General features: G+C 36.2%; 1 protein-coding gene across 1 annotated transcript in view; it reads left to right on the forward strand.

Annotated features, from left to right (window-relative positions):
- The window catches only part of COL25A1 (collagen type XXV alpha 1 chain), a 604,312-nt gene that overhangs the window by 510,240 nt on the left and 72,838 nt on the right, over nucleotides 1–21,234 (forward strand). Inside the window, 3 exon segments of the mRNA XM_043971186.1 lie at nucleotides 1,605–1,637; nucleotides 2,485–2,520; nucleotides 7,539–7,583. Coding sequence (XP_043827121.1) covers nucleotides 1,605–1,637; nucleotides 2,485–2,520; nucleotides 7,539–7,583 — 114 coding nt within the window.

Consider the following 21,234-nt stretch of genomic DNA (forward strand, 5'->3'; position numbering starts at 1 on the left):
ACAAGTGTCCTCCATCTTCCATATGCCTGCCCCTTTTTTTCTTTTCCTTTAAATTTTTTTTATCTTCCCCCAATTACATGTAGATACAATTTTTAAGATTCTTTTTTAAAACTTTGAGTTCTAAATTCTCTCTTCCTCCCTCCCTATACTCCTCCCCTCCAAAGGCAAGCAATTTGATATAGGTTATACATGTGTAGTCATGTAAAACATTTCCATATTAGTCATATTATGATAGAAAATATAGATCCCCCAAAATTCTCAAGAAAAATAAAGTTTAAAAAGTATGTTTCAATCTGTATTCAAAGACCTTCAGTTCTTTTTCCATGGATGGACAGCATTTTTCATCATTAAGTCCTTCAGAGTTGTCCTGTATTGCTGAGAATAGCTGTCACTCAACAGCTGTGACACTCACAGATCCAAGTCCAAAGAACTGCTTTGCTCAAAATTGTTCTTAAAACAATATTGCTGTTGCTGTATATAATGTTCTCTTGGTTCTGCTTGCTTTGACTTTCATTATTTTGTGCAAGTCTTTCCATGTTTTTCTAAGATCGCTGAGCTCATCACAGTAGTATTCCATCATAGTCACACATTACAACTTGTTCAGCCATTCACCACTTGATGGACATCCCTGCAATTTCCAGTTCTTTGACACCACAAAGAGAGATGTTATAAACATTTTAGAACATATATGTTCTTTTCCTTTTCTCCTCGCCATCTTTGGAAATAGTGATATTGCTGGATCAAAGGGTATAGGTATTTTAATGACTCAGCATAATTCTAGATTGCTCTCCAAAATGCTTGGATCGGTTCACAATTCCACCAACAATGAATTACTGTCACAATTTTTCCACATCCCCTCTAGTATTTTTCACTTTCCCCTTCAATTATTTTAGCAAATCTGGTAGGTGTAAAATGATGTCTCAAGGTTCTTTTAATTCGCATTTCTCTAATCAGTAATGATTCAGAGCATTTTTTCATTTAACTATAAATTGTTTTAATTTCTTCATTGGAAAAAGGCCTGTTCATATCCTTTGACAAGTTATCAATTTGGGAATGACTCATATTCTTATAGATTTGACAAAGTTATTTATATATTTTAGATGTGAGACCTTTACAAATTTCCCCCCAATTTTTTTCTTTCCTTCTGATCTTGGCTACATTTATTTTATTTATACAAAACCTTTTTAATTTAATGTAATTAAAATTACCTATTCTCTCTAAATGGAAACCAATAAAAATCATAATACACCACATATGTGAATGAGAAAGCAGAAGAATAGGTAACGTTATTACATTTTTAGTGTGGTCTCAAGGTGAAAAAAATATGAAAAGGTAAGTTTGTGTTTGTTATTAAAGAAAGGATTCCTTAGAGGGCGGGGGGGGGGGACAACTTTGATGATATATATAGAAAAAAATTGTTCCACATTGGAAAATAACTACATCTTGGTAACAAGTACATTTGTGTGAAGTCCTCTGGAATGCAGTCATTCTGAATTGAGAGACACCTGGAACACATTCCATAGCAACCTTAATTGTAGATGTATTGAGTCCTGTATCACTATCATTATTATATATGGAATATTTTCTTGTGGGTTTTCAATCAGGGTGACCCTGGATCTTCTGCTGCAGGAATTAAGGTAATTCTATGTCTTCTGAACATGGGCTGTCCCCCAGAGAGTCACGGTCTTCATTTTAAAGTTTATTTCATTTCTTCCCTTTCACCAACTGTAACTGATAAGCATTATATGTGTGTGTGTGTGTGCGTATATATATATATATATATATATATATATATATATATATATATATATAGTCTTTTCTGATGGACAGTAGATAGAGATAGAGTTCCAGGCTTGGATTCAGGAAGACCAGAATTCAAATCTGGCTTCAGACACTTATTTGCTGTTCAACTCTATTTGTGTCAGTTTCCTTATCTCTAAAATGAGGTGGAGAAGAAAGTGGCAAACCACTCTAATATCTTTACCAAGATATTGCCAAGATGAGTTAGAAATGTGATTAAACAACAAGTATTTTTATGATGCATTATTTTGGTCATGAAAACAAGCACAGGCTTACATGCTCAGAGCCCAAGGGAGTAGAGGAATGTCAGGTAGAAATGTCTATATACTGCTTTTTAATATGCCGACCCATTCTCCTTGGTTTTCAAGGATATCTGGTTTTGTAGATGAATTGTATAATGAGATAGTGAGTACCAAGATAAACTACAGATACGCTCATGCAAGAATTATGTCCAGCACTGAGTGCCTTAAACTTGGTAGGTGTTTAACAAATGTGTGTTGGATTGACTTGAATGTGGGCTGAATCCTCAGTATTCTGGACAAAGTAGAGCATGACTGTAGTCAGGGTGTTTTCAGAAAAGAATTAGCAAAACTGTCCCTATATTCTTGTAATCCAGCACCTAGTAGATGCAGTAAGTACCAAATAATTGCTCTTTGAATTGAATTATCCTTTTTCTGTTGTCAGGGAGAACCTGGAGAGTCTGGCCGTCCAGGGCAAAAGGTAATATTTCAAAGATTTCTCTCTCTCTCCCACACTCTCTCTATTAGGTTCTTTATTTCATTTTCATACATTTCATCTCTCCCAGTTGCTGTTTATAATTAAATATTTTCTGAAAGAAAGGACTGCAAAGCATCAGATTTTAAATGAATTACATTCAGAGTTTCAGTTGGTGCTTTTGGGTTTTATATACTATGACATTGACTAAGGCCAAAGGTGAGGATAAAATAAATTCCTTTGTGGTAAGGGACCATTTTCTGAACCAAAAGTCTGCATATACTCAGCTGTCTGAGACTAACAATGACCAGTTAGGGTGGAATGCTAACTATTTAATCTTGCATGTTTAACCATATTTGCACTCTTACCTTCATTTGTTCAGAAGAGATGACTGTTGACAAAGTAACCTCAAAAGGAAGTGATGGGCTGCTTTTAAAAAAATAGAAATTCCCTTGTTGATGATATTAAATATAAATTATTTGTAACAGCCTGTGTCAAAAATTTTATGATATGCAAACCAGTTCTGTTAAGAAACCTGAGTTTCAATTAAAGACACTAATCAAAGCTATTTTAACCTGTTAATTTATGTAAACATTACATTTGTTTATCATTTATGTCTCACTTGGGTATGTTAAGTATGTTTAGATTTATCTGCTCATTTAAGTTTAACATGCAGGAAACAACTGGCAGTCATTTATCATGTAAGCATCTGGATTTCAATGCCCAATGCAATCAGATTTGGAATAACAGATGTATTGTCACTTGTCAGTAAATGTGAATTCCACATTAGATTAGATTTTGTATAAAATTATGGCTTTGTCTTTGTCTGGTGACATATCATGTAGAAAGAAAGATGACTCAAAAGATGGAACTTACTTCATTAGTGAAATTGAAATGAGAGAATGCATCATATTGTATTCATCTGGAACCTGGGGAAATAATAAAATGCTGTTCCCTACTCATGTAGACATCAAAAGGGGCAGTCTTTTGTTTTAGGCACTTAAAGATTCAAGTAATTTTCCAAAAGGCCTTTTCATTTGAGGCTCTAACTTTGAATGCAATCTAATGTTCTTAAAAGGAGAAAAATGGAATATGCTAGTCAGTCCCATTGTAATCAGGGGAACTTCAAGCTTTCCCTTCTGGGGAACATTTCAAGTATTAACCTAAGATTCCTCTGATTTCTTCCATTGTAGAGAAAATGGCAGACTTTTGAATTGAATGCTGTAGATTTGGGGCCACAGACCACTAGAGGGTGAAATACACCAAGATAGAAATGTCAGGTCTCTTAAACTGTCAGTCACATTTAAATTACTCTATCTAAAATGTGATGTGGTAAGCAGGTGTTTCTGAAACTGCTCCATTTTGATGTGGAAACATTTCTTCTATGGTTTCAGTTGGTTTCAATGTAAGATTTTCAACTTTATGTGGCTTTCATTGTAGCCATTACCAAGCTTCATTGGCACTATAGTGTAGTTCCTGAGAAGATAACCCCTTTAGATTTCTTTGGATCCAAAGCAAATGTTTAACAATGCATTTAGAAAAGAGAATTGGCGGGGAGGGGAGGTTGCTGAGGGATGGCCACAGTGGATGAAAGCACTGGCCCTGGACTTCAGAAGGAACCTGTGTCAAATCTGGCTTTAAACATGGCACTTACTAGCTGCTGGTGACCCTGGGCAAGTCATTAATACTCATTGCCTGACCAAAAAAAAGAAAGGAAGGAAGAAAGAAGAAAGGAAGGAAGGAAGGAAGGAAGAGAGAATTTAATTCATTTAATATCCTTAGAGTTAAATAAATATATTCCTAGAAGTTAGCTGTCCCCTCCCGTTTTTTGCAAATATTTAGGTAAGACAGCACCTGTTAATACCACTACCTACTAAAGTCACTGAGAATTGCTTATTTGAATGAGAGAATATTTAGGTTTTAAAGAGTTTATAAATCTAAATGAGATGTAGAATGTGTATTGGAATAATTGCCATTTTCTCTCTTGATTTAGAGTTTCTGTAAGCTCAATTCTACTTCTCCACAAGTTTTTTTCCCTCCACAATACAATAGTTGCCCATGCTTCAGTTATAGCTGGCAGTGGGCAAATTATAATTCCTGCCTTTATAAAGCAACTTTATAAAAACATAATAGAGCACCAACCCAGTTGCTGTTTAGACTCTCCAAATGTTTAATTTCATCACGATGAGCTTTTGTATCTGAATTCTAGCATAGGATTGTAAGAAGTTGTTTTTAGCTCTATATTATCTCCATTTTTCTATATATTTCTAAATATTTCTACATTTAGATCTATTTTAAATTTATCTCTATATGTGTTGCATTAGAGCATGGGTGCTCTAATGCATGTATCTGTGTTGAGTACTAGTTTACGTTCCTATGTACTGCATTCACTTTCATAATGTTGCTCCTTACTCCACAAGCCTTTTCCTAAAACAGAGAAAGGAAAATTTGTCAGGTATTGTTCATTCAGGGAAAACGAGTCCCCTTTTTTGAACAGGAGAGAAAATTGAACAGCTGGGCCCAGTGGTTTTTAGTGTTGATGGCTGGTGGCAGCAGGTACTAGGAGCAGGAGGAGAGAACCCTGCTGGGGGAAGCTGGAGAGAGTTTCCTGGAATTAGGCCCTGTTTTTCTTACAGTCATTCAAGTTTTATTCTACTGGTGCAAAAGGGCCCCATTAGCTCTCCACATGTACCCTAGCTATTAGGGTTGCCTTTCAGCCATGACCCAAAGGAATTCCTGAGCACAGGAGTGGGTAAATATGAAAAAAGGAGAATTCCTTTCTGCTGAAAGAAGAAATAGCTTTGGTTGAGCTCCCCAAACTGATGGAGAAAGCCTTGATTATGTTAAAGAAGAGAAAGAGGGACAGAGAAGGTGCAGAATAGATACTCAAACAGATGGAATCCACAGGGAGGGAAATTATGTCTTTATCAACCTATTTGGTTGGATGAAAAACAAATTAATAAAAGCCAAGCTGTGAAGACTACAGATGGTTAGCATAATCAGTGGCTAAACATAAACAAAAGTCATGAAGGGGTCTGGTGTTTGAATAACTTTTTGAAAATTATTTTTCTTTATTTCCTATATTTATTAATTTATCTATCCATTTGTTTATTTGTTTATTTATTTCCTATATATACTGTATTAAATATACACATACCATCTCATGCCATCTGCCATGGTATTGTAAATTAAAAACAAAAAATAAAGGAGTTATTAAATATTGAAAACCCTTTGTGACTTTTGCCCTACCCTGTACATCACTCTCTGTATATGAAAGGAATGTAAAAAAAAACCCTCTATTCAAACATGATTATATTCCATTCCATTTTATTCCAAAATGTTCTTCACAACTCTATCCTCCCTAGAAGTAGAGTTGTACTCCATATTGATTGTCCTTGCAATATTTTTCTTTCATAAAGCATAGTGAAAACAATGTTGTATTAAGGTACATTATTGTAAGTGAAACTCTATTATTCTAAATATGCCTTCCCTTTCCATTGTATGTAAACACACATCTATATATATACATACAAGTTCTACTTAGTTTTATTAGTTTTATTTTTGAAATTTCTGTTTAATATGGTTTCAAAGGAAATGTACACTTTAAAAAAGAGAAAAATATATAGTCTTCAATTCAGGAAAAAGAATATAAGATCATAATCTCATATAGAAAAAATAAATGCTACTTAGAAGGATTTAACTTCTTTGAGAGAGGAAAAAGAGAAAGATAAGTATTTTGTCATGTCTGTGAAGTTCAGTCTTTCCAGAGAAATGTACTTTGACCAGAAGCATTATCAACAATGAAGCATAACTGTTGGGAAACATGTCTTGAACCCATTTTATACTTAAAATATACTTGTCTTTTTTTTTAAAAGTACTTAAAAAAGATTTTTCTTTTGCATTCAACTTTTGAATGAAATCAGGAGAAAACTAGTAAATCATTTCTGAAATTATTATTTCCAGATCATTTTTTAAGCAAATTAGACTTTTGTAAAACTTGCAAGGAATAGGTATTCTAATTGAAATGTCCTGGAATTTCTCAACAGATTTGCACATGAAATGAGTTGCTCCAACTGTGCCTGGTCCTCATTCCTCCCTCTTCTCTCTTTATGCTATATCATGAGAGGAAATGGGTTTATCTGCACTCGGTTACCATCATGAATATCATCCATATAATTGTCTGGCCCCAGTGTATATGCTTTTTTCACTACCTTTTCACTCAGTGGAATGCAAGGGATTTTCTGAGCAATGTTGTCTAAGTACATCTTGTCACTACACTTAGTGCTTAAAATAATGCAGACAATTCTATGAAAATGAGGTTTAGTGAGACTCCAACACACTCAGCCAGAGTGTACCACTTAATCTCAAACCTGCCTTCACTGAACAGCTGCACATTACCCATCAAGTAAATAAGTAGGGTTTCCTAGACTTAAACAATTGTTACAAATATATGATGGTGTTAAGTATAATTTTAACTACTCGTCTCCTCATCATCCAAGAATGTAGAAGCCTTACTCTACTTAAAAGTTGGTAAGACCTTTGATAAGCATTGTTTTGATGTTAGCATCAACTCATACAGCCAACTCTTGATGGCATGTTGGTAAGAGGCTATTGGGCTAACACAGACATTTGAAATCCATGCTGAACCCTAAAGCTTGACTTTAACTCCCTTCCTACTATATCTGGGCATAGCAAAAGGTATTGGCTTGAGTTAGCTCTTTCTCTGCCCACCTTTTGGGGAGGATGCTAATGATAAGTGAAATAATCTAAAATTGTATTGCTAAGTCTCTTTGGTAGGAAAAAGTCCATGGTATCTGCAGACCAATTAATCAAACCTTGAATCATCAAGAGTTGACTGAACCACACAATCTCATCATCTTTCTTGGAGTTAGACAGTGTTTCTGTGTGTATGTATACAGAAGGGGTGTCTGCAAGTGCTTCCAGCCACATTTGCCATTTCTCTCTCCAGCAATTTGTGCCTCAGTGAATACTGTTCTATAATGTTATGTAATTTTCCTATGTAGGGTGAACCAGGGCTGCCTGGGCTGCCTGGACTTCCGGGGATAAAGGTAAATACTCAATCTGCAGTCTTGGTGTAATAGGGCTTGAAAACTTTGGGAAAAAGTCCCAAAGAGGAGGACAGAAAGAAAAGCAAAACTCAGGTAAAACATAAGCCAACAACCACAAGGTGGTGCTGTCTTTCTGATTCCTTCTCAAGTGTTTTTAACTGATTAATCTTTTAACAGTAGAAAATCAAACACAGGTCCTGCTGACCATCTGGACTTCATATACAGCCTTACACTGTATCACTGAAGGAGAATGCAAATGCCACTCTATTTGAAATCAGAACTTCTTTGAAGTCTAGAGTCTCAATTTGACTTCAGCCTTTGATTCCATTCCAAAGATCTTGTCAGATTTGGTCTCGTATAGGGGTTTAACACCCCTGTAAAGCTGGCATTTAGGCAGATGTACCCACAAAGTGTTTCCCCCCTACAATGTTCACTTGCTGTCCATAATCTCCATCAAGAACTTCAATATTTAAACACAATATACAATGGTCCAGTATTTCATGAAATAATCTCTACATTGACTTTCCATTTATTTAGTTTCTGGGACAACATTATTTAAGTTTAATTTTAAATTTAAATTTAATTTGAAATTATTTCACTAAGAGGACAGAATTAATATCAGGTATTTCAGTTGGGAGTTAACAAGACACCTGGTTTCCTCATCTTGGATATAGTTTGCTTGATCTTTCAGAGCTATGTTTTGCTTTATTTTATTTTTAGTTCCTTTTTAGATATTTCCTATGGATAATGCTATAATTCTTTGGAAAAATAATCTACTTTTTATAAGTCTTAAGCTTAAGGAGTCACTTAACAATTTCGTTTCCCACAAATTGTTCAAAATAGAACATGCATGAAATCATTAGAGATGCACCAAATATGTATGACTCTCTCCAATGTACTAGGAGTCAGTATTCCTTCTGAAACTTAATAGGTTTATCTAAAAGTGGTTATTCTTGGGGCAGCTAGGTGGCACAGTGAATAGAGAACTGGCCCTGGAGTCAGGAGGACCTGAGTTCAAATCCGCCCTCAGATACTTGACACTTACTAGCTATGTGACCCTGGGCAAGTCACTTAACCCCAATTGCCTCACCCCCCCCCCAAAAAAAAAGTGGTTATTCTTACTATTTTTGTGTCTAGAATGTCAATTAGGGATTTGTCCCTGGTGCTTAACTGTTTGTGGCACTATGGGGGAAAGTAGAAACATGCTTGATGATAGTGATGGGAATAGATTATTACTTTTGATTTTTAAATCTCATAGGAGTTCATATCAATTCCCTTTGTACAGTCCATAAAACATATTTTTGAATCTGGGGGAAAACTCCCAGGCAGTATGTGCTATATGAAATAAAATAACTGGAGAATAGATGTCTTAAAATATTAAGTTACCTGGAGAATATATGACAACCACATGAATTTCAAGTAAAATTATTTTGTTATGCTATATAAGATATGTAAACAGGAGAACTAAATCAGTGTGGTTCTCAGCTTTGTCTTCTTGGATGGAGTTCAGAATTTTTATATGTTCCTGGTCTTTTTTTTAGTTGGGCCTATAACAATATCATAGAAGTTTAGCTATTTTCCTCTTTGATTCCTTAGTGGAAGAAAAAAATACCATTATGACAATAATTTCCTGAATGGCCTGAATGTCAAGCAGTTACAATCATTCAATATGCCTTGATATTTAACAAAGAAATATGCATAAAAATCACTTACATTTATAGGCAGTTTAGAATTAATTTGTGTCAATTTTCAGTCTTTCCATGGATATAGGGAAATTTTGCATATATATATATGTATATATATATATATGTGTGTGTGTGTGTGTGTATGTATACACACACATACATAAATGTATACATACACACTTATAAATATATGTGCTTTTATGAGGTCAGAAATTTGAAAGGAAGTTTATGAGAGTGACATTTAGGGATGGTTAAAAGTGAACATAGTTGCTTTATGTGGAAGAACTGAGAGCTAGAACTACATTAACTTCAGCAGCTACTCAGAAGAGCAGCAGGAATTCTGCAAGATTGACAAATAGTCACCCTGACAGGGAGCTGGGCCCGTATCAAAGGACAACTCACTTAAAAATGAATTTTGTTCTCTTTTCCTCTATTGACCTGTTTTGGATTGTGTTTGGGCTTTTTTGCACAGAATTTAAGGAAAGTAAACATCCTGTTCTTTTTCAGTTATTAATCTCTATTATTTTATTTTTATAATTTAATGTTAGCTAATCATTTTAATGTGGGCTGAAATTTAGGGTCAAATTGATCGTGAGTTGTCCCAAAAGAATTACAAGACTCACTCCAGGTTTTGTTACAATACTGTGAGTGACCACAGGGAGAGAACCAGAAAAGTGGAAAGGTATCTCTTGAATAGTGAATTTGTAGTATGGATAAATTGATTATCAGTCTTATTATAATAATCTCCACCTTAGGGAGGTACAGGGGAGGGCTTATCCTAATTTGGAGTTCCTGGGGTGCTAAGCCAACCCTTGAGGCAGGTACCTTTTTCCGTGGAGGTGTGTTTTTGGGGTTTGCACATCATAAGGTGAATCTGGGGACAAATTTGACCTTTTCTGCACATGTCTCTTTCTGATTCCCATGCTTAGTTTCAAAACATCTTCATTTATCTTTTATTTTTAGTCTAAATTTCTATAGCCTGTCATTTAGTCTAAGGTCTTCATGGCCTCTCTCCCTCTGTTCCCATTATGGGTACTGATTTCTGTGGGTAAGAGAACTTAGCATCCTAACTTGTAAGTTATCCATTAATTGGGGTCTGAATCCCTCTTAGAGCTCGTATCTGAATTAGAGCTTAGGCCTTAGGTTTTTCTATTAACTCCTTTTTGCTTCCTACATCAATTTTATTTTTAATCATTTCATATGCTCCAGGTTCAGACTAATCCAGTGATCATTTGAGCATTGGTGGCCCAGTGGCCTGTGGAGTAACTCACCATTTTTGTACTTTCTTAGGCTGGGGAGAGGTCAAGCCAATAGCATGCCACCTCTAGGGGAAAAAAAAAAACGGTCTTTTACCCCAAGCCCATAGGAATTTTCCTGGTTTGCTTTGTGGAGGTAATCCAACTGAAATAAGCACTTTGGTTTGCCAGTGGTAACCTGGGACTATAGGTGTGGACAGATCCTGTCACTTGACTTAAATCCCTATTTAGCATTATCTAGAGAGGCTTCCACAAAAAGTACCAGGAGGTACATTTCAAGAATTATATTTTCCATTGAGCCAATGTTTCCCTCTAATACATTTAGCCTTTTCTCTCTAGTTCAGGGCACAATGGGTTTGGAAGTCATTTAGATAGAGATAGAAATTAGATACTCCTAGATACTTAAAGAAGTTAGTAGATTTGAACATTTGTAAAATGTCAGTTGGTAACTTACATGGCAGTCAGATGGCTTAGTGGATAGAATGCTGGGCCTGGAGTCTGGAAGACCTGAGTTCAAATTCAAAGATACTTAGTAGCTGCATGACCTTGGTCATGCATTTAGCCTTTGCCCAGGAGGCAGCTAGGTGACTCAATGGATAGAACACTGTAGATGTGGATGTTCTTTTTTCTCCTTCAGTTTACCATGTTCTTTCCCAATTGTGGGGATAATTATGAAAGAGTACAACCGATCCACATATCTGTCTTATTCTGAGTTTTTGTTTATGCTTTGGAAATACTTCCTGTTGATTCAACCTTCCTTTACCCTTTATTATGTACTGCTTCAGAGAGAGCACAAATACCTTCCATCCATCGTTTCCAAGACATTGAATAAATCAGCCACAGAAGCTTTGTTTCACCACCTGTTGCTGCTGTGGAATGATTGGAAACTTAATGAGTATCTGATGCCATTCCAGCCTGGCATTCAGGAAATGAGTAAAGCACTTAACACAGAAGACTGACTCATTCATGTATCATCCTGTGGAACCACTAAGAGCAAAAAGTGCCAGCACCATAGACCTGCCCATTAGCATCAAGAATGTTACATTTATACTACTCTTTATCTTTCTGCTCATGTATTGAAAAGTCCTCCTTGCTATGTGGAAGTCATTTGGAATTCCTATTTCATGCATTCATAGAGTTTTAGGATATTCCAAGATTAAACTAGGTAATGAGATGTTTAGTGCAGTCACTGAATTTCCAGGCATTAGTTTAACCTTCATATACTTTCAAAATACTGATTTAACTCAATTGCTGACTGGATAAAGTTGGTCATTTCCAGCTTTCCATGTTGCAGAAAGAGCTCAGAGCTTAGAGTCAAGACAGAAGCAAAAAGCATTTATTAAGGTGCCTCCCAGCCAAGCACTATTCTAGGAACTGGAAACATGCAGACAAAAAAGAAACAGATCAAAACCTGGCTCCAACAGTTGTGGGATGTTGGCCAAGTCCTTTGATTTTCTTTGCCTAGTTTTCTCATTTGTATTTTGTGAAAAATAATACATGCAATACCTTCCTCAGTGGATTGTTGTCAAGAAAGTTTTTGCAAACCTTAAAGTGCTATAAATCTGAGAAGCAGTATTGTTTTCTTTTGTCTCCATGTTCATTTTTCAAAAGGCAGACAGTCCTCCCCTTTTCCATATGTGTTCCTCTTCCTTTAATCCAAAATATGGGCAGATGAATCTGCCTCTATCTTTTCTTGTTTGAAACTCTTTAACCTCCCAGTTATCAACAGTGATTTTCATCATGTAGCACAAGTGAACTTGAGTCGAAGGACTTGGGCTGTTGGGTGAATCCAGCAGTCTGTCTTTAGAGAAGGGAGGTTAACTGCCTACTTATAGTATGATGATGACTCCCCAACTCCTCTCCCCACTGCCCTTGTCCTATTAGGAGATTGGAGAACATAATGTTCTGGTCATCAGTGCTGCTGGTGATAGGATAAGAAGTTTGGTTAAGTTGTATGGCAATTCTTTTCCCTCCTTAGACAGGAAAAGCAGTAGTCGTGGCCTAAGCTCATGGATATTTTTATCATCACCAAACCTACGGAGGCAGACTTATAATGAAATAATTAAGAGTAAAATGAGCAGAACCAAGAGAGTATTGTAACAGCAATACTCTTTTAAGAACAACTTTGAGCAACTAAATCATTTTGACTACAATAAATACCCAAATTAACTATAAAGGACATACGAAGGAAGATGCTCTCTGCATCCAGAGAAAGAACTGATAAACAGAAGTATGTATAGGACACACATGCATATTTGTGTCTAATGTTAGCTGTCTCTTGGGTTGTAGGGGTATGGAAGAAAAGGAAAAAAATTGAAAAAACAAAACTACATGATTATTATATATTCAAAAGGAATAGCAAGTTGTACATAATAGATTTGTAGTTTCATGTGCAATCTTTCTATTTGAATAGTTCATGGTCAGCATCTGAATTGTTGCTGTCTGTAATGTGGCTAAAATTCTAGCTAGTCTATCTAAAAAATCTAAAGAGTGGTCGCCAATAAATTAGAAGCTTTAGCAAGAGTTTAGACTTTTAAGTATTTATTAGGAAGCATAAGAATTTGATGAGGAGAAAGAGGCCTAACTATCTATCTCAGGGAGCCAGCATTTTTGCTCCACTCCCCACAAGGTCCTGGCGAAAGAGAGAGAGTGAGAGCCTTGCCCCTTCTTCATCCCACAAGCCTCCTATGAAAACCGGAAAACAGCTGATACACACACACACACACACACACACAAGCTAATTGGCTGGTAGCTTTGATTGACAATACCCACACGAGCAAACGTCACTTCCTGATGCCAAGGAACTGACCTTCCAAGCCACATGGCTTGCCCTCAGACACTTTCTCCTCATGGTAGAACTTTCCTACAGTATCTCTCCAGCAGGGGGCATCACTCCAATTGTCACATATTCTATGTTATGGAAATGCTTGTTGTATTTCTTAAGTTAAAATTAATAGGGGCAGCTAGGTGGCACAGTGGATAAGGCACCAGCCTTGGATTCAGGAGGACCTGAGTTCAAACCCAGTCTCAGATACTTACTAGCTGTGTGACTCTGGGCAAGTCACTTAACCCCCATTGCCCTGCCAAAAAAAAAAATTAATATAGAATAAATTTAATTAAATTATAAAAATAAACACACACTTACTTTAAAATACTAAGAAAGACAAATGGAGGAAACATTATTTTACTGGAGATGAATAAAAGAATCTTTTATTAAGGAATGTTCCTGGCACTGTGCTAACAAAATAGCACTGGAAATAAAAATAGAAAAATAAGTCCCTGATCTTTATTTACTGGAGATAAATAATCTGAAAATTTAAAAAGAAAATCATTTAAATATTAAAGAAACTATTGTTTCTTAAAATGTTCCTTCTCTCCCCCCCCTCCCACCCTTTGGTCTTTGGATTGATAGAAATTCTACATCTAGATCAGTTCTGTTGGGAGTGAAACAAACGTGAGCTGCTTCTGATTCTGAGCTCTTTAATATGAAATCATCCCTGACACTGAATCCCTTTTCCAGTCAGCTAAGACACTGACTAAAATTCTTTGGGAATGAGTGTGATTCTCTATCACTTGTCAGAAATGTTACCTACTAAATCCATTGACACTACTATTTCTTTCACATCGGAAAAACAGAACAGTCAGACCTTCAAAAAAATAAAACAGGATGTCAAATAACATCCTAAGAAGAAAACACTGCTCATTAAAAGGCTAGCATTGTGTTTCTGTTATCCATCATTAGCCTCCTTGCCTTGGACAAAGTCAGTCTATGCAGTTGAGAAATTTGAGAGACCAATTAGGAAACTCATGCAACCAGAAATAAGAAATTTCACCAGCCCTGATGAAAACCTCCAATAAATAAACTAGAAGCACTTTCATGATGTAATCCTATGAAAAAAAGAGCAGAAAGCCATATTTTCTAGGGTTTAAATAAACTTTTGCTGGGCAACTCATTTTTAACATTGCCACAAAAAAAGAAAGAAAAATGAAGTTTTAATGTATAGTCAAACAATCCATAAGGGAAATAAGCATTGCTCTGGACAAACTTTACTTTCTCGTTCTCTGCTGCACCCTCTCCCCCTTCAATAATTTTACAAATCAATCATTACTTCCAAACAGGCTGCCTAGCGGTTCTTATTACAACAAATGTTTTCACTATAATCCTCCAAATCAGGTATTGTGCTGACTTGAATTCTAATTAGCCTGCAAGGAAGAAGGATACTCCACAGTTCCTGCAATCAGTGCCACATCATATTAATCAGAATTATTGCTGTTTCTTTTTAGCACCCTGATAAATCAGCACTTGTCCCTTCACCCTCCAATCTTGCTGTGCTATTGTTTTTGGAAAATGAAAATTGGATCTGCTTGAAAGCAGTAAAGTTCTCGGAAAACACAACCTCAGATTATTAGCTGCTATGTCAGAGGTTCCTTTAGACAGGTTAAAAAAAGTCATATATTGGAGGCCCTTCACTTTGAATGGCTCATAAAATAAAACCAATGGTCATAAATGCAGAGTCAGAGATTTCTCTGAGTGTGAGATCTGCTCATTGAGGACATTTCCAATTCACGTTTGCAGGTGGTCAGTTTTAAAAGTTTTTGATGAGAACACCTGGCAAACTGCTTCTGAGTGAAATTGGTCTTATGAATCCACAAAGCACTTGGTAGCTGCTTCCATTAACCAGAGGCATTTGTTTCTATTACTTTTCCACTAATGATCATACAGGGTTCTTGACCCTTTGGCAGTCTAGCGAATCTCCTGGACCCTTTCTCAAAATAATGCTTTTCAATGTATGAATAAAATTTATAAGAGTATAAAGGAAACCAATTACATTGAAATAGTTATCAAAATATTATTGAACAAAAGAATTTACAGATCCCAGGTTAAGAACAGAAACATATTTTTAAAAAGGTGCAAGATAATCTTGGCTAGATAAACTTTTCTAGATCCTTTCCCTACAAGGGAGATACCTTCAGCAAGTAAATCTAGCAAAGTCAAACTGAAAGAATTACACTGTCGCTTCAAGCTCAGCTGGGAGAATACTTCAAGGTCAGTTGCAATTAAATCTTTTGCTGTTTTTGGCTATGTATTAGTACCTTATTATAGATTCCCAGAACTTCATCAAGCCTCTAGCAAGTCATCCTTAGTTTCTTAAAGGCAATAGGAAGGACACATTCCCTGTATCAGTTCCCAGCTCTCTAATCCTCTCTTTGACCCATATTCTTCAGCTAAAAAGCTTTTAGACTGCAAATGACTTCTCAAGATGCTCTTTGGGTATAGACAGTAGTTGCCAAGGGGGTCAAGAGACTCCTTAGGGATCCTTTGCTCCAGTTGAGCTGGGAGCATAGTCTTTGGCTTCTCTACTGAGCTATTTCCTCTTGAAGTTTGCCTTCCTGACCCTTCCATTTGGGTAGTGCCCACTTAAGGTCATAAAAGATAAGAAAATTTAAGTCTGTGCTAAGATCTACATCTTAGCAAGAAAAGAACTATTTTTTGAAATGATCATGCTATAATCTAGTATCTACTAAAGGTACAGCTTTTAATCCAATGGTTTTGGAAACTCCAGAATATTTTTGGATGACACAAAGTGATTCTTTGAAGAGGTAGTAATTATTTTTTAAAAAATAACTATATAACCAGGTATAGTAGCACATCCCAACACATACCAAGGGGTTGATAAATCTGTTGAGGTAGGGTTCCTGTGGGTTAGGCAAAGTATGCCCCATCAGTATGGTGAGCCCTTGAGAGGCAGGAAGCCATGGGGTTCCCTGAAGTGGGGGAGTGGGAGAATCAGCCCTGGTTGAAAATGAAGTAGGTCAAAGCTCCTATTCTGATCATGGTAGGATTGGTTACATGAGTGGTTCCTGCACTCATGTATAGGTTGGGTGAGATTGGGAGACTCAGTCATAATAGATAGCTTGTATTTGTTAAGCACCTACTATGTGCCAGGCACTGAGCTTTGGAAATAAAAAGAAAAGCAAAAAAGTCCCTGCTCTCTGGAGTCAGTAGGACCTAAGTTCAAATATGGCCTCAAACACTTGACACTTACCAGTTGTGTGACCCTGGGCAAGTCACCCAATTGCCTCACCAAAAGAAAAGTCCCTGCTCTCAAGTTTCTTGGAGAATACAACATTCAAACAGTTAGATGTAGAGAAGCTATAAGAGGATAAGTTGGAGAAAAGGTGCAGGACTAGGGAGGACTGGGGAAGGTAAGAAAGGGAGAGGGGAGTGTATGTGTACATATATGTATATGTGTGTATAGATATAGTATATATATATATAGATACAGATCTAACTCTCCTTGATATTTAAAGATGGAGTTGCTATCCATGTGCCTGAGAGGGATCGCAAAGACCTGTATTTGATGCCTAGGACTTCTCATAAGGTGTTCATGTGAAGAGTCCTCTTCTTCCCAGAACCTGTCACTGTTTACAATTCTCCCTCTTTATCTCCTGGACTGCCTGGTAGCCCACCAACAGAACAACATACTGTAGCTAAGCTGTGCTGTTGGAAGCTGGGCTTCCACAAGCTTCCATAGCATTCCTTTTGCCTATAAAGAGCTCTTGTTCACCTTGTCAGTGAGCAGTTCTCCTTGCATCCCTTGGGTGCGCAGCCTTCACACGATCATGCCCTGAATCAGTGACAGAGCTCAGAACAGTGGAATAACAGCTCTCCTCTCTTTCACTCCATTGACACTTGCTTTGACCACACTGCTAAGACTTAAAAGGGAAGTTCAGAAAGTAATAAGGGGGTGGTTCTTCCCACTTTGGAAGAAGGGAATGTAACCTGTGCCTGGAGGTGAGACTTTTAAATAGCTAAGAAGGATTTAGGATTCCTGGTTGGCTGGTGAAGGTTTTTGCTTCTTTCATTTGAGCATTGGCAGGAATTCAAACACCTGGAGGATTCTTGGAGTTATTGTTTAATTAGCAATTATCTTTTTAAAAATTTTTTCCGTTACATGTAAAGATAGTTCTCAACTTTTGTTTATACAAGCTTTCCAATTTCAGATTTTTCTCCCTTCCTGCCCTCCCTCCCCCCTCCCCTGGACAGCAGGTCATCTGATATAGGTTTTTTATATATATACACACACACACATATATATATGTATATATGTATATAATAACATCAAACATATTTCTGCATTAGTCATGTTATAAGAGAAAAATCAGAGCAATGAGGAAAAACCTCAAAATAGAAAAACAACAGCACCAAAACCAAAAGAAATAGTATAGTTCATTCAGCATCTATACTCCAAAGTTCTTTTTTTTCCTGGATTTGGAGATCCTCCTCCATCATGAGTTCCCTGGAACCCTTCTGTACCATTGCATTGGTGAGAAGAATATAGTCCATCACAGTAGGTCAACACACAATGTTGATGATACTGTGTACAATGTTCTTCTGGTTCTGCTCATCTCACTCATCATCAGTCCATGCAAGACCCTCCAGGTTTCTCTGAACTCCTCCTGTTCATCGTTTCTTACAGCACAATAGTATTCCATTACATTCATATACCACAACTTGTCCAGCCATTCCCCAATTGATGGGCATCCCCTCAACTTCCAATTCCTTGCCACAACATAAAGAGCAGCTATAAATATCTTTGTACATGTAGGTCCTTCTCCCCTTTCCATGATCTCTTTGGGAAAAAGAACCAAAAGTGGTATTGCTGGGTCAAAGGGTATGCACAGCTTTATAGCCCTTTGGGCATAATTCCAAATTGCTCTCCAGAATGATTGGATCAGTTCACAGCTCCACCAACAATGCATTAGTGTTCCAATTTTCCCACAGCTTCTCCAACATTTTTTATTTTCCTTTTTTGTCATTTTAGCCAATCTGATAGGTGTCAGGTGGTACCTCAGAATTGTTTTAATTTGTATCTCTCTAATCATTAGTGATTTAGAGCATTTTTTCATATGGGAATAGATAGCTTTGGTTTCTTCATCAGAAAACTGCCTGTTCATATTCTTTGACCATTTCTCAATTGGGGAATGACTTGGATTCTTATAAATTTGATGTAGTTCCCTATATATTTTAGAAATGAAGCCTTTATCAGAAGTACTGGCCATAAAAATTGTTTCCCAGCTTTCTGCCTCCCTTCTAATTTTGGATGCATTGCTTCTTTTTTGTTTTTTTTTTAGTGAGGCAGTTGGGGTTAAGTGACTTGCCCAGGGTCACACAGCTAGTAAGTATTAAGTGTCTGAGGCCGGATTTGAACTCAGGTACTCCTGACTCCAAGGCCAGTGCTCTATCCACTGCCCCATCTAGCTGCTCCCATTGCTTCTTTTTGTACAAAAACTTTTTAATTTAATGTAATCAAAATCATCCATTTTGCATTTTATAATATTCTCTATCTCTTGTTTGGTCATAAACTGTTTTCCTTTCCAACGATCTGAAAGGTAGACTATTCCTTTCTCTCCTAATTTTCCTATATCACCTCTTATGTTTAAATCATGTATCCATTTTGACCTTATTTTAGTATAAGGTGTAAGATGTTGGTCTATGCCTAATTTCTGCCATACTATCTTCCAGTTTTCCCAGCAGTTTTTATCAAATACTGAGTTCCTATCCCAGTAGCTGGAGTCTTTGGGTTTATCAAACACTACATTACTAGCGTCATTTACTACTGTGTTTCCTGTGCCTAGCCTATTCCATTGATCCTCCACTCTATTTCTTAGCCAGTACCAGATAGTTTTGATGACTGCCGCTTTATTGGAAAGCTCCAGGTTTGGTACCGCTAACCCACCTTCCTGTGTATTTTTTTCATAAGTTCCCTTGATATTATTGACCTTTTGTTTTTCCAGATGAATTTTGTTATAATTTTTTCTAGCTCTATAAAATAATTTTTAGGTAGTCTGATTGGTATGGCACTGAATAAGTAAATTAATTTAGGTAGTATTGTCATTTTTACTATATTAGCTCTGCCTATCCATGAGCAATTGATATTTTTCCAATTATTTAGATCTGTTTTGATTTGTGTGAAGAGTGTTTGGTAATTGTGTTCATAGAGTTCCTGGGTTTGTCTTGGCAAATAGACTCCCAAGTATTTTATATTATCTACCATTACTTTAAATGGAATTTCTCTTTCTATCTCTTGCTGCTGGACTTTGTTGGTCATGTATAGAAATGCTGATGATTTATGTGGATTTATTTTACATGCTGCTACTTTGCTAAAGTTGTTAATTATTTCCAGTAATTTTTGAGTTGATTCTCTAGGATTCTTTAAGTATACCATCATATCATCTGCAAAGAGTGATAGTTTTACTTCCTCCTCGCCTATTCTAATTCCTTTAATTCCTTTTTCTTCTCTGATTGCTAAGGCTAACATTTCTAGTACAATATTAAATAATAGGGGCAGCTAGATGGCACAGTGGATAAAGCACTGGCCCTGGATTCAGGAGTACCTGAGTTCAAATCCGGCCTCAGACACTTAATACTTACTAGCTGTGTGACCCTGGGCAAGTCACTTAACCCCAACTGCCTCACCAAAAAAATAAAAATTTAAAAAAATTTAAAATTAAAAAAATATTAAATAATAGGGGTGATAATGGACATCCCTGTTTCACCCCTGATCTTATTGGGAAGGCCTCTAATTTATCTCCATTGCATATAATGCTTGCTGATGGTTTTAGGTAGATACTATTTATTATTTTAAGGAAAGCTCCACCTGTTCGTAAGCTCTCTAGTGTTTTTATTAGGAATGGGTGCTGTATTTTGTAAAAAGCTTTCTCTACATCTATTGAAATAATCATATGATTTTGGTTAGTTTTCTTATTGATGTGGTTGATTATGTTAATAGTTTTCCTAATGTTGAACCCAGTCCTGCATTCCTGGTATAAATCCCACCTGGTCATAGTGTATTATCCTGGTGATCACTTGCTGTAATCTCCTTGCTAATAGCTTATTTAAGATTTTAGCATCAATATTCATTAGGGAAATTGGTCTATAATTTTCTTTCTTTGTTTTTGCTTTGCCTGGTTTTGGTATCACCACCATATTTGTATCATAAAACGAATTTGGTAGAACTCCTTCTTCAGCTATTTTCCCAAATAATTTGTATAATATTGGGATTAATTGTTCTTTAAATGTTTGGTAAAATTCACCTGTAAATCCATCTGGCCCTGGGGATTTTTTTTCTTAGGGAGTTCATTAATGGCTTGTTCAATTTCTTTTCCTAATATGGGTTTATTTAAGGATTTTATTTCCTCTTCAGTTAACCTGGGCAGTTTGTATTTTTGTAAATAGTCATCCATTTCATTTAGATTGTCAAATTTATTGGCATACAGTTGGGCAAAATAATTCCTAATTATTGATTTAATTTCCACTTCATTGGTGATAACATGACCCTTTTCATTTTTAATACTGGTAATTTGGTTTTCTTCTTTTTTTAAATCAAATTAACCAATATTTTATCTATTTTATTGGGTTTTTTTTTTCATAAAACTAGCTCTTAGTTTTAATTCTATAGTTTTCTTGCTTTCAATCTTATTCATTTCTCCTCTTTCTCTTTTTTATTCATGTAAGCATTAAGAGCTTTAAATTTTCCCCTAAGCACTGCTTTGGCTGCATCCCATAGATTTTGGTATGTTGTCTCATTATTGTCATTGTCTTAGATATAGTTATTGATTGTTTCTTTGATTTGTTGTTTGACTCATTCATTCTTTAGAATGAAATTATTTCATTTCCAATTGATTTTCATTCTACTTTTCCATGGC

This window comes from Dromiciops gliroides, chromosome 6, assembly GCF_019393635.1.
Source record: "Dromiciops gliroides isolate mDroGli1 chromosome 6, mDroGli1.pri, whole genome shotgun sequence".
Lineage (NCBI taxonomy): Eukaryota > Metazoa > Chordata > Mammalia > Microbiotheria > Microbiotheriidae > Dromiciops > Dromiciops gliroides.